The 14,762-nt window shown below is 41.7% G+C and overlaps 1 protein-coding gene across 10 annotated transcripts in view; it reads right to left on the bottom strand.

The window, feature by feature from the left end:
• Positions 1-227: 227 nt before the first annotated feature.
• The window catches only part of ARHGEF9 (Cdc42 guanine nucleotide exchange factor 9), a 279,050-nt gene continuing 264,515 nt past the window's right edge, over positions 228-14,762 (bottom strand). For 9 of the 10 annotated variants that reach the window (XM_081897311.1, XM_081897309.1, XM_081897317.1 and 6 more), the window contains 3 exons: positions 14,177-14,245; positions 6,282-6,471; positions 228-1,644 (listed from right to left, as the gene is read on the bottom strand). In XM_081897311.1, coding sequence (XP_081753437.1) covers positions 6,290-6,471; positions 14,177-14,245 — 251 coding nt within the window. In that variant the 3' untranslated portion in view covers positions 228-1,644; positions 6,282-6,289. The remainder of the gene's footprint in view (positions 1,645-6,281; positions 6,472-14,176; positions 14,246-14,762) is intronic. The other variant, XM_081897312.1, reaches the window with a different exon arrangement.

Here is a 14,762-nt window from a genome sequence, read left to right on the forward strand (position 1 = left end):
CTGGGTGTTGTGTTGGATTAATACCTGCTGCAAACTGCAAGAAATGTACCTTGGCACAGAGCACTGCTTTCTTCTTCTTCTTCTTCCTTCTTCTTCTTCTTATGCAATGCAATGCAATGACTCATCATGTGGGTCCCAGAGACACTACTTTGAAAACAAAGCATAAATCTGATATGTGTAGAGAGAAACTGTGTTTCTTTTTTTAATAGAAAAGAAATGCCCAGAGATGTCTTTTTTTTACTTCTTTTTATTTAACTCCATAAATATTTTTCATAAGGCTCAGTGTCTTTTACAACACTTTTTTTAAAACACTGTTTGCTTGCTTTTTTTTTTTTTTAATACACACAATTCTGACATTTGTTTGACAAAGTCAAACAATCCAATAGAAACAAAATAATAGAACTGGCAAGTGAGAATTAGCTGGGTTACCCAAATCCTCCATTTATCTGCTCCTTCAGACCATTAAAGCCTCCCCCACAACACACACACAAAAACCTCAGCATTCGGCCCCAAACTTGGATTTTCAATCTTCTTCCAACCTCACTTGCATTCTCTGGCAAGAGCCTCTCTCCAGCCATCATGCCATTAAGCTCCGACAGGCTCATTCTTAATCTTCTCAAGGAAAAATAAGCTTGGTGATGCCATGCAGAACTTACAATAGCTACTAAATATACATGTTCCCTGAAATGTAGCTGCAATTAAAAAAGATGACTGAGCATAAAGAGAACAGAACCAGAAACCCAAAAGCACCACGGTGTACTATCAATAACATTGCAAAGGATGGCTAGCGTCCATCCAAAACTGAAACAAATTTCAAATATATGTTGTTGTTTTCCCCCTCTATTTATTGTCTATTTACAACTGTTAGATGCACCTTTGCCTTGCCTCCCCTCCCTTAAATTTTAAAAGAAGGTTAGGGAGCCAATAATCTTGAAGATAAATCCTTTGTATTTGCAAAGTCAAAGGGGTAATGTGATCAGTGGTTTAGGGAAAGAGGCGTGGGGAAATGCCCCCCTCCCCAAATATATCTATATATGCCAGAGAGATCCTGTGTACAGTAAGCGCATTACAACCGTCCTTGATGTATACCTTGTGATACCACAGCTTCCTCTTCTTCTGGCAATGGAAAGTTGAAGTCTATGTAACATGCTCAATCTCTGATACTCCTCCGACATTCTCCCTCCCCAAATCTGAGCAGATGTAAGCATTCGAGAATAACAAGACAGCCCAACCTGACACCAGCCCTCCCCTTCAAGAACATGTAGTAGGTAGTAACACTGGCACCCATGGCTGGTTCTTCTTGGCAGCAATGCTTCGTTCCTTGTAGCACCTTGGCAACACATGGAAAGGAGGAGAGTTCTTGAATGCCACTAGCCGGGGCAAACGCACTCCCTCTGTTGGGAACAAATGCCAGCATCTGCTCTGCTTTGGCACTGAGTCGGCAAAGCTCTTCCCCTTTGGGTATTATTTTTTCCACTTTAAGAAAGATGCTGGGAGTCCAACAAGTGGTTCTTGTCAGACCAAGCGAATCTTGATTTATGATGCAAATAATGGTGTGACGATGTTGGTTTCTTTTTTTTTCCTAGCGCTGAATAGTTAGGAAGCATCTTCTCATAAAAATAATGGATGTTTCATTTTCGCTCTCTGGGGCACAAAACAGTAAATGAACAGGCTTAACTAATGTGCTTGTTACTCCCACCTCTTATGCAATTAAAAAGGCAAAGGAATAAGTAAAACTTTCATCATGTTGACAACTTGCCCCTAATTTCTCTCTCTCTCTCTCTCTTTCTCGCTAGCCATTCACAAATTGCAAGAAATTCTACCTCCAGTTTCATAACCCTGGTTCAATTCCTAAGCATCTGCCTAGCTAGGAAAACCAAGGTATTAAACAAATGAGAGTCTATATTAAAACCTGCTCTGTTACCCACTAACATGCAAAGTTAAAAAAGAGAGCCCCACCCCCACCCCGCAATAAAAATATGCTCTTTGTTGATACAAAACTTTGTCACTGACTCTTCCCTTTATTGGTCACTCTGCACTGAAAATCTGGACACACTAAGGTCAGTTGGGAAGACTGATCCAAAGCCAGCACCCAGGGAGTTGCTGCATAAGCAGTTCTGTGCATGAAGAGCCGCCTCTCCCTGGAAATGAATGCACCTAATTCCCTGGAAATGAATTCACACACACACTGCAGTGCTCCTCTGCAACAGTTTGCCTGGAATTAGGTGGTTAAATTTAACTAGATAAGATGAAGTTGGGAGAAAATCTTTAGGCTGCCTTTGTGTTTAAGGCATGAGATAAGTTCAACCACTTATCTTGCCAGTTCATTTCTTTTCTTGGAGCTTGCTGTAGCCCTTCAGACCAGGATCACTACTCAGACCAGGAGCATCCTCTACTCCTGGTTTAGTAGCCCAAGAGAAGATTAAAAATTATGGAGTGCAGCTGAAGAAGCCCATATCAAACATCATGGCACAAACAGTGTTGTGCACATTGAACTGGCTGTTGTCATCTGTTGTGGGTTTGTGGGACGAGGACCAGCAAGAGTTGAGACACATGTTACAGTGACACGTGTTAGTGTTAACAAAACATCCTATGGATGCACATGAAAGAGGCTTCTTTCAACCTAATAATGCACTCAAGGGCTGTTATTCTAAAATTTTTATTCTAAAAATCTGTTTGTTTGTTCACTGGGTAAAATATGAAACTCCAGATGTTTTGAGCTACAACTCCCACTAGCATCAGCTTTATGAGCAAAGCTAATGAATCTTCCCTATTTAAAGGCTGGCCAGATTTGCCTAGGAAGGAAAGAGAATACTGTGACCAAAAAAACCCAACAGTGAACAGGCAAGAAAGCAAAGGAGGTTGGGCCATTTTACCGTCTGTTTTCAAGGGAGTCTTTTTTAAAAAGAAAAGAAAAGTACACCTACTCCAAATTTAGCCTTTTTAGCCAAGCTCATCCTTTCTTTGCAAGCTAAGCATTATGAAGGTAATAGGCTTGGCATCCAGAGCACCTACCACCTAGCTTCTCCTTTTCTTCCTCCCACCTTCCTTGGTGACATATAGGAAGCTAAACTGGGTGGTGTCACCACTTTGTGGGCTTCCATTCCTGTGCAAATGGCAATCAGTGAAGGGGAGAAAACTCACAACGCAGTGGAAGATGTCAGGCCAACCATTTTAGCTTGCTGGTTATTCCTAGGCACAGGGATGCTTCTTTCAGTGCAGCCTTCCGCAACCTGGTGCCTTCCAGATGTTGCTGGACTCCCAATTCCCATCAGCTTTAGCCTGCACAGCCAATGGTCAGGGACGATGGGTAGTTCAAAACACCTGGGAGGACCAGGCTATGGAGGAAAGCTGCTTTAGATAATGCAACACTCTGTTATTGTATAGCCTTGGTATCTTAGGTGAGCTACTTCTATGTCTTTGCAACTAAATGTGGGGTACACACTTCACTCCTATACATATTTGTTCAATGCAGAGCTGTCCACTGAAATCTCGACCCTATTTGTGAGAGACAATTTCATCAAGCTTCTCAAGGGTTAGAAATTCTTCAACAGTTTCTCAGAGGCAGGGTTCACCATTATCAGTGGTGGCAGCAGTTCAGCTTCTTTCTATTTCTGCCCTAAGGGGTTTCTTTTGTTGCAAATGGCAGCAAAAACCAACTGTGTTGGCAGCTCAGCCTCCATCCTGTATCCTCCACAATGCCCCGGGCCTCATGTTATTTGGGCACTGTAAGTACGAACTGGCTACTGCAACACAAAATAAGTAGCTAAATAAAAGAATAAAATGGAGAATATCTGAAGGAAATTTCACAAAGTAGCATCCTTTTTTCTTTCTTTCAGGAAGCACTGAGGAAAACAAAAGGAATCTCAGGTATCATGCCTGCTGAGAAATTTCAGCTTTGTTCCACTTCATTGGGGCTTATTCCTTAGTAAGTGTGTTTAGGCCTGAAGCCTTTGAGAACAATCACATGATCGAGGTGTCTCCCTACCAACTTCACTTGGGAGGCAGGTGGCCCTACCATGGTGGAGGCATCCAATGCACCTGCTAAGTGGGTGGGAACCTAAAAAAAGCAGTGTTCCTCCTGCTGGTAGCAAGCATAGGGACCTGAAACTGGGGTGGAGCAGAGCAGGCTGTGGATCAGCTGGATCCAAAGCTTCTCTGATTGGGAGCCCTCAGCTACACCAGCCTGGAGTTGGTGTGACTAATTGCTTTCAGTGGGGGTGGGGAAGTTAAAATGTTGGGATCTGCCAGGCCGAAAAGCTTGGCAAAACCACCGCCCCACCCCCACACACCCAAACCCTTTGCACCCTGGTTGACATGAGCCACCCAGGGTTTGGATGTGGTGGTACCTCTGCCATATAGCTCTGGTCGCCACTGAGGATTGTTCTTCTAGTGAGATGAGACCAGCGCCTATCTAGGAACTCCAAAGTGAAATTTACAAGATGGCTTTGAAAAAATGCATTTTTTAATAGAGAAAGGGGAGGAGAGAGAGAGAGAGAGGGAAAAAAAGAAGAGAGTGGGAAGACAGAAAGGCAGAAAGAGGTTGGATACTGACAGTGATGCCTGTTTGCTGAACAACTGCTATAACCTATATGAGAATCATCACCAAGCTATTAGCTTTGTCAGGCTCAGCACATTCCTCAGTCCAAATAAGCATTGCAGGTCTGTTCATATATGCAGCACTAAGCTCCTTCCATGGATTTGATACCTTAATAATGGGGGAAATGCTTCTGATTACTAAGGCAATGATCCTACAGCTAATAGCTCATTATTACTGGCTAATGCTGTGCATGGTAGTTAGAGACCTAAGGCTACAACTAGGGACAAATGAAACAGGTCAGACACAAAGGTCTGTATAATAGTTTGTCTTCACTGGAAACAATGCATCTCTAAACATTAACCAATGGTGCATAAAAGCCACACTACATATGGCAGAATCAATAGGTCTCCTTGATGGGGAAAGTGGCCAGTTCTGGGAGTGGGAGGGTGGGGAGGTCCTAAGAGCCATTTGGTTCTAACCTTGGATATGAGATATGGACCCACAAACTCTTTTCTGCAAATTAATTTGAGTCTGTAGGTTGTATAAATAGAGCACAGGGCACTGTAACTGGCAGATCTTTCAGATAAAAAATAAAACAGAAAATGGTAAAATCAAAGGGGAAACTTGTTTGCAATAAAATATATAACCAAAATGGGAACAACCCTAAGGATATTACTAGGGGGGTTAAAAAAAGATGAAGTTATGCTCAAACCACAGAGTAAGAAGAAGGGGGGGGGAGTGCAATTTAAAAAATGCAACAACATCAGTTAAACTGACATAATTATTTGCATAATAAAGAGTTGGATGCCCTCTTACCATCCTGCACACCTGGGACACAGTCCAACAGGCGCTTCTGCTTTCCAACCTCCATTTACCTGGGAGTTTGCGGAGCAGAAGGGTCTCATGTCCAGCATCCCTCTACCCAACATTAAAAAGCAACAGAAGTACTGAGCAGCATATTATACAGTGCACAATGGAGCATGGACTCAGAACAGAAGAATGTGGGGAGATAAAATGCAGCTTGTTGTCTTGTTTTAAGTCAGCATTCAATGTGTGTGGTACAATCGCCCCGGCACACCATCTGAGCACATCCCATTGAAGCAAATGAGGCCTCTCATTCCTTTCTCAATGGTGCTCAGACAGGAACAGGTTGCATCCATGGTGGGCTGTGGGAATGAGATGTAGGAACAGACACTTCTTTTCTTTTCTTTTCTCACCATGCGCCCAACCCCCTTCTAAGAGAAGGTAATCTATAAATAAAACCCCAAAGGAAATATACACCAGTGTGGCGCTGGATGGAACATGTCAATGGAGGAAATGCACAATGAACAAGAAATCATCCCGGGAGACGATTCTGAGACAACAAAACAAATTATATATATAAGAAAAGAACAACAGTAACAACAATGGTTCCAATGGTGCCAAAATAAAGCAGGTTACATGATCAGAAGTACTTGGTGCTACTTAGAATATAGTAGCAGAGACTGCCTCCCCAAAACAACAACAACAAAAAGGTTTTTGGTCCTTCAAATATATATACATATATATGTATGTATATGTATATATGCATGTCTGTATATATACATATATCTATATATATATCTATATATATCTATATATATCTATATGGTTTTTTTAAGTTGCAACAGTGCTTCTCCAAAAAAAGGTCCATCTATAAATATATATTTTTAAAATATTTTTAAGCATTTTTTAAAATTTATTTTAAAATTCTCCATCTCACTCTATATATTATTTTTTGAATGGCGTTAACCTGCTGAAGTTTTGCCAGAATGGTGACTGGCTGCGTTTGGGTTCGTTGAATTCGTAGACCTGGGGTTGGGCTATGCCATCGGTCACCATGTATTGTCCCTGATTTAGTGGATCCTGGGGTGGTGGGTAAGCTGGAGGAACTGATCGAGAGTAGCCAACACCTGTATGAATGGTGGAGGAAAAAGAATATGGGGTGGGATGGAGTAGGAAGAAAGAAATGCCCATCAGAATGTACTGGCTAAAGATACGAACATCTTTTCATCCCAGTTCCCAATATTACATCACATTCTAGCACAAAGGCTTATTTACACATTACAAAGCTTCAAGCTGTCTCTTCAAAGGGCTGTCACATGGAAGAAGGAGCAAGCTTGTTTTCTCCTGCTCTGAAAAGTAGGCCCAGAACCAATGGATTCAAGTTACAATAAAGGAGATTCCAACTAAACATCAGGAAGAACTTTCTGATAATAAGAGCTGTTTAACAGTGGAATGGACACCCTTGGAGGGCTGATGTCCAGTGATGGACTCTCCTTCACTGGAGGTTTTTAAGCGATGGTTGGATGGCCATCTCTTATGGTTGCTTTAGTTGAGATTCCTGCATTGCAGGGGGTTGGACTAGAAGACCCTCAGGTTTCCTTCCCCCTCTGTGATTCTACACTTCTACAAGTGTTTGTATGAAAGACTGTGCACTTGTTATTTGTGCAGCTCAACTCTAGGATACGCAGATTCACTTGTGGAATGTTACATGTGAATGACTATATCAATATAGAGCTCAACTGTTTGTGAACACAGGTACACAGATTGTACTCTAGCTGAATGTAATGTATGAATACCCCTCAAGAAGCAGAATCCAGGGCAAGGCCACACAGGAAAAAGCAACCTTGTCTCTTACTTCTTAATGGTTCCCGTTTAGCTAGGAATATAGGAAGTTGCACACTGATGTGAGGGTAGCTTGGCTACCAGGATTAGCCAACATAGTGCTTTCCATGTTGCTGGACTAAAACTCTCAGCACCCTTGACCATTAGCCATGCTGGATGGGGCTCATGGATAGAACAGCATCTGAAGAGCACCATTTTGGCTAGCCCAATGTACAGTGCCCAATGTACAGGGTTTCAGGCAGGGTTCCCTTCAACCCTCTACCTGGAGATGTCAAGGACTGAACCTGAATAGTTTCCATGCAAAGCATGTGCTCAAACACTGAGCTACCCCACTCCCAATATTAATGGTGGTTGAGAGCATACAGAAAAGAGGCGGAGAAGTAGCTCAGCTAATTAATAAACAAAGACGAAGAAAAATACCCAGGCAAATCAACATTGAAAAGATGCATAATAAATGCATTAACTTACTCACTTACTAATAAATGCATTTGAGGGTAAGATATAGCTCTCTGATAAATGCCAAACTGAACCATATTTTAAGGGGTAGGAAGAATGAATCATTTTCTGAATCAGCTCTGTTAAAAAAAGTAGGATATCCTTTCTCGCCGAGTACTTGGTCATTAGCTATTAGTCATGATAGCTAAAAGAGGAAACCTTAACACATCTAACTGATAGATGTGAAGCAATCTGCAAATGACAGTTATCTTCATCCTGCTTATTACTGGCGACTGATACAGGTGGAATACTGGGCATGGGGAAATTTGATCTGACTGAGCACAGCATAAATATGTCATTGCAATATTCTGCTTCACTGGGGTTTGCAAATAATTGCACTGTTTGGTTGTATTATTATTATTATTATTATTATTATTATTATTATTATTATTATTATTTCTAGACTTTCTAGAGTTAATATAGCATAAGGTAAGAATATTGCCCTATGCTCTCTGAATACTTTAACATTACAGATTTCCCTTTTAATTTTAATTACTCCAATAAAACCAACAAAGACCAACATCTAATTGATTCTCAGAGCTCTGTATACTTATGAGCATGCTCAAACTCCAAAATGTCTCAAAAATTGAACAGCAAACCTTTTGAAGCCTGTGCTGTACTACACTGGATCAGAGCAGATTAGAAAAAAGCCAGAAGGGGGCAGTCCTAGCATGGGAGCAGCTGGGCAATGAACTACCACAAGATATGGATGAATACATTCAGGTGGGAAGCTGGTGAGAATATTATTTAGAGTTTACATCCAGAAACATATGCCAGAGGGCATTACGCTTCATTTTTTGAGACATTTTGGAGTGATCTGGGAAAGATTCCTACCTGAAACTCTGGAGAGAAGAAATAGATTCATAAAAGTGCCTAGGCTTTATTGAAGTTTGGCAATCTGGGAATGTTTGTTTTTGACTCTAGGTCATTCCCCAAGCGTAAAAAAAAGCATTCCCAGATTGCCCCTGCAGAAAGGAATTGTGTTGCCCACATGCATCAATGTACTACAGCATGGGTAGCCATACACCAATGCTCTATGCAACTGCCACCATCCCTAGCTATTGACCATGCTGTCTGGGGTGAATGGGAGGTGGAAACCACATCATCTAGAGTGCAGCAGGTTGGCTACCCCTGCTCTAGGGTCCATCTGCACTGGATCCCTGTTGCCCTCCATGCTCAATTCAAGGTGCTGATGTTGACTTACAAATAACCCTAAGCAGTCTTAAGCTCACATATTTAGGAAGCTGTTTCCACCTTACATGTCTACACAGCCAGAAGTGTTTTTGTTAGTCTAACTATGTGCTTAGTCAGAACCACTACTACACTCCTGGGATGCTTTTTCCATCAAAGCCTGAGCATTTTCCTGAAGCAATGCAAGGCATTTTAAATTAGTACAGTGTAAGGCATTGCAAACCACTGGAACAGGGTGGTTTGTATACATCCAAGCCCATCATCCTAAACTGAGTGTCAGGTGCTTATAACTATGAGTGGCAGCCACAAGATAGACAATGACCTGCCTGCAAATATTGTAAATTCCTTTGGACTAGCAGCAGAGTCATGGTAGATGACAAAGGAGTTGAGAACAAGGATGCAAATCCCCAGAACCTGTACAGACTGGCCCTTGCATAAAATTCAATTTCCTCCCAGGCAGAAAAAAGCAATAATCATCCTACATGTGGGGAAAACAATAATACTTTACCAGTCTGACAATGTGGTCAGATAAAGCTCAGTTAAGGCAGCAATCCTAAACACCATTGGACACACTTAGATTTACTTCTGTTTAGGATTGTACCACATGTCAGCATTTAACCCCTACTAAACACATTATGATTTGACCCTGACTGTAATCTAATGCAAAAATACTGAAGGAATGGGTTTCCCAAACCCATTCCTTCAGTACGAAATTGTATCATGTCTGTAGAAAGGTCTCTCCACCCCTACCAATTAAAGGTTGTATGGGAGGAGAGGGTTGAAATGGGGGGAGAACAAAGGAACATCCCCCTCCCACTTCCAGCATTGATGCTCTGGTAAAATAAAATGGACACCTCCTTGAGTGGATGCTTTAAAATGAACCAAACCAAGGGAAGTCACAATCACAGGTCTCCTGTTGTGTCTTTGACTCTAAATCTGGAATCTTGTTCCTGATCACTGAATGTAATATTCTGTTTGGGTAAGAAATGCCTCCAATCTTCCCCTTGTGCACTTTACTCTAAGCTTAGCAGACTTAGGGAAAGTATAGAATTAGTTTAGAGTTGCCTTAAGTAGTTTAATATGGCTGGGTTTTCTCAGTCTGAAACTGCAAATCCCAAACTCATTGTCATGATATCATTTCTGGAGGGGTCTTAATCCACCACAAAGCCCTGAAATCTTTTAACTAAAGAGGCACCTGGAGTTCTCACCATGCAAATTTCCCCCTGGATTACGGAGTTCTGAATCTAGGGATTCAGAAATCGATTCTGCAGTGGAACTGATGAATTAAGAATCCTAGGTGAGCCCTCCTCTGTTTGCTTCTGCAATTGTTATCACATGGTGTGTGCATGCATTTGTGTGCTACCAAATCCAAACCTTTCTGGCACATCGCTTTCTGCTTTTCAGCCCACTGTGAGAGGGAGGGCAACATTATGAAGCAGGAAGCCTCCTATAGGCTCCTTGCAAAATCATTGGGGGAGGCCACACCAATGGAGGTGAGGCTTGGCAGTACACCCCACTCTCCTTCGCGTGAAGGCAACTGCATGGCAAAGAGAATGCCTGAAGAGCATTATGCAGGCTTTTTTGCTGCTTTTTATTGCTGAATTTTGACAGAGTGATATGCATGGCCAGCTTCCCACAGCTTTCTGGGCCAAACTACACAACATTAATCACTTCATTCACCCTGGACTGCATGAATTTCTGTTTCAGAAACAGCCAGCATTTCCCCTCCAAGTGTATCAGAAACCTGATGTAGCAGGTAGGGGTCCTTTAGTCCTCTGGCTCCCCACTGCGATCCCAATCCAGATTTTATCCTCCCTTGCAGGGGAAACAAAACCATGCACTTAAGGACAAACAGTGTGGTTAGCAAAGGGCCATGGAGGTTGGCTCTCTGTTCTGTTGTTGTTCCTCCCCCGCGCTTCTGCAGAAACTAGCATATGCCCAGAAGCAAGCCTGACATGAGCATTTTGTAAGGAGACAGGTGAGGGATGGTCTGAATGATCTCTCTGGGATCCCCTCTTCCAAGATCATTTAGTTTGTTGTTGTAGTTGTAGTAGTAAAGTAAAGAAAAATTAATAGTGTGCTAAAGAGGTCTATACTGGTTCAACAAGTTTAGCCTGTCAGATCCCATTTTTGCAGCAAGTTCTGGCTAAAGAAATAACCAGGTGACATCTGCTTTGCACAGGGTAGCACTAGTTGACCCTTGTGATTCTATGATTCAATTCCATGATTATCGAAGTGGGCTTAGAGGAAGTGCTGTTTTTATTTTCTTTATATCCCACTTTTCCTTGAAGAAGCTAAAGCTGGTATACAGGAGTCCTCCCTCCTCTCCCTTTACCCTCACAACTCACAGAGCTACATTAAGTTTAAAGTGAGTGGCTGGCCCAAGGACACCCAGTGAGCTTCATGGCTCAGTGAGGACTGGAACCCTGGTCTCCCAGGTCTAAATCTAGCACTCTAGGTGGTCTACTACATTGCTCTGGCTCTTGAATTTTTGGCTCAGGCTGAAAGAACAAGAAAGAAAAGCAACTCATAGCTGAGTTGGGCTGCACAAAAGGGGTTCTTAATGAGAAATTTGCAACATATGTAAAGCTGTAGACTCTCCAAATATGCTCAACGTGTGTGTGTGTGTGTGTGTGTGTGTGTGTACCACATATCACAAAACACCAGTTAAGTGTCAAGTGATGTCCTTAAATGAAACCAAAAGCCTGAGTAAGCATTGGGAGCCCTGAAACCACGCCACTCAGGAAATTGGGGCGCATGCATGACTATGCATGACTGCACCAAGATGCTTTCTGTAATGTTTTACTGATGTACTTGTCCACACATGCCAGGAGTATGGTCCCAATAGTGTAGGGGTTTTAGAGATGATTTAGAATAGCCTCTGTACACACAACTGCATTGTGTTTGAAGAGCTAAGCACACATACACCTGCAGCTTCTGCACTGCAAATCTTGATTTCCCCATCAAATACAAGAGAAGTCACTGGGCTTTTGTTGTGCACATTTGGATCAAATGCATTCTGTAGGTTTTTCTCCTTGCTATTGTTCTATTCACGTCTCCTCCCTGTCATTTTGCAGAAAGTGGTTACCTACACACTTCCATTTAATGAGTCTACTCCTCATCTCCTGTTGAATACTCTCGGGATATGTGGCATGCCCATTCATGAAGTAAGTGGCAGTTTATTGTCAAGTTCACCTCTGTTAGATTGGCTCATGTGTTTATGTTTCATTCCCTTAAACACTTCTTTTTGCTCCTTCCCCACTGCCTTAGGAATTCTATCACTGACAAAAAAGAGGGTCTATTCCCCAAACACAGGGAACAAAGGAAAGAACTGCAACAGAGAAATATATTGTTGTATTTTATATGTTTTAAAGGATGCAACAGACCAGAAACTGGGAACCTGTGGCTCTCCAGATGTTGTCCCACCAGCTCCAGACAGCATACGTGACAGCATATTGAATCAGGGTGATTATTGGGAATCATAGTCCAACAACATCCAGAGGGTCAGAGGTCCCTTCTACATGTAAGAGACAATTACTGGAAGAATCCACAAGAAAAAAACGCCTTGCTGGATGGGATGTTATAATCAAGTGCTGCAGAAATTTTAACTAGTCTTCAGGAGCCACTATCTACAAATTATACAGAATGAGGTGGTAGATTTCTGGATAGTATCAGACTGCAGGCATGTGTTATTTTAACTCCCCCTACCCCCACCATTATCTTAAACCTCCTTGCAGGTGATGAGCTAGTACATCAGAGGCAAAGCATACCTCCTTACTTTGAGTGCCAGCTTACAACACTTTGGGAGTTTGTTTTATTATGAGCTTTATTTGAGAAATGTATACACTGCCTTTCTGCATGCAGCCTTCAAAGCAGCTTATTGACACAGTTAAAATGTTTGTGCGGCATCTTAAAGAATAATAACTTTCATGGCGGCACAAGCTTTCACAGACTAGGCACATACTGTTGTTTGTTTGTACAGAAATCCTTCTAATTGTTATCTCCAGGTTAATGTCTTTGGTTTAAAAGACACATACAGAGAGAGAGTACAATTGGGTTTTCACTCCATTTGTTTCTCCAAAGCAGGAAGACCAAAGATGTCTAATTATATAAGGAATTCCCAGTATTGCAGAAGACATTCACACTGCACAAGGAAGGCACAGCCTGATCAACTAGAGAAACAGAAACTAATTAATTTTATGTTGAAAGCAGCCTGGACTAACATTATACCTCAATTTTTCAGAGGATCCATAGAGAGACAGAGAAAATGAGAAAGCAATTGTTATGTTAAAAAAAACTAAACACAATTAAGTATGCTGTTTTTGTTCGGATGAAGGTCTAAAGCAATTTAACTGGAAATTTAATTGGAAATGTTCATACAGAGTCTTGGGTTGACTTGAGTTTCATTAAGCATAATCAAGGCTATGTTCATAACCTGCTAGGAACTTTTCCTGATATAACTGAGAAGAGGAAATCTACTTCTGCAAGCTTCTTTCATTTCAGTGTACAGATGTACCTCGGAAGTCAAACAGAATTCGTTCTGGAAGTCTATTCGACTTCCGAAACGTTCAACTTCCAAAGCACGGCTTTTGATTGGCTGCAGGAAGCTCCTGCAGCCAATTGGAAGCCATGGAAGCCCCATCGGATGTTTGGCTTCCAAAAGAACATTTGAAAACCGGAACACTCACTTCAGTTTTCAATCGTTCAGGAGCCGGAACGTTCAACTCCCAAGGTGTTCGGAAGCTGAGGTATGACTGTACTTTGTTCAAGAAGCTGAAGGAGTATGTGTGCTTTGTTCAAAGGTTCTCCAGGCCACCTGGAGTATGGTTTAATTATGGGAAGATGGCATAAAAATAATGAGGATGACTGCCCCACTTAAAGGATGGAAGAATCTGCTGTTTTCAGTTTTTCAGTTTTCCGTTCTTCAGTTCACCGCATTTCTCTATCAGTTTGCAGTTTTTTTCCAAGGTTCTCATAAAAAACTTACTCATTTTCATGCACATTTTGTAAATATACACATTTTTGCAGGGCATTTCTCCTATTATAATGCAGTTGTCCCTATATTTGCACAACATACACATTTATGCACACACTTTCCTCAAATATATGATTTTTGTGTGTACATTTGGTTGGGAAACTGTATTGCAAAATCCAGAGAAGTGTAAATTTCAAAGAATATCTGCATTTTGGTTCATGTATTGGCTCAAAGAATGATAATTTGGTGGGATTACATTAACCAAGATGGATTCTTCCCCCCCTGCCTCCTCCTCCCCCCACCAAAGAGACCATGCACAGGTAATTTACCTTTCTGTTTACTGACTTTCCTTACTGTCATTGCTGCCTGCCGTTTCTGATTTTCAGAAATTTCAAAACCTAAAGAGGGTGTTGGAGGAAAGTGAATGTGACATAAAGGTCAGAACAAGCATTCTCTTCATCATGGTAAAAAATACAATCCCCATATTTTATAGGTGAAATCATGTTAGTTTGATTGTTGTGTACACATACTCTAAATGGAAGGTCAACTCCACCTCATATAGTTTAAGTTCTTGCCAATCAGCTAGTGTGCGAAATTAGATTGTCTGACTTAATGCACCACATGGGTGTTCCCAGTGCTACTATTCTGTTGAAGGAGTAAACGAGGAGCCTGTACTCATACCTTGATAAACCATCAAATGCCTCTTCTACCCTTCCCAACTTCCTGTGCCCCTCCGCACTATGGAATTTGTGATGAACTTCAAAAAACCAATAAAGATATGTAATGTGACCACACCACACTCCCTTGTGTGCGCACACAAGAGACATGCACTCATCATGCACATCCAGACCACAGAGACACATGCATCTCCCTGGTGCTATCTTTGTAACTCCTACATGCACAGACACTTCACAC

This window comes from Podarcis melisellensis, assembly GCF_964234715.1.
Source record: "Podarcis melisellensis genome assembly, chromosome: Z".
In the NCBI taxonomy this organism is placed as follows: domain Eukaryota; kingdom Metazoa; phylum Chordata; class Lepidosauria; order Squamata; family Lacertidae; genus Podarcis; species Podarcis melisellensis.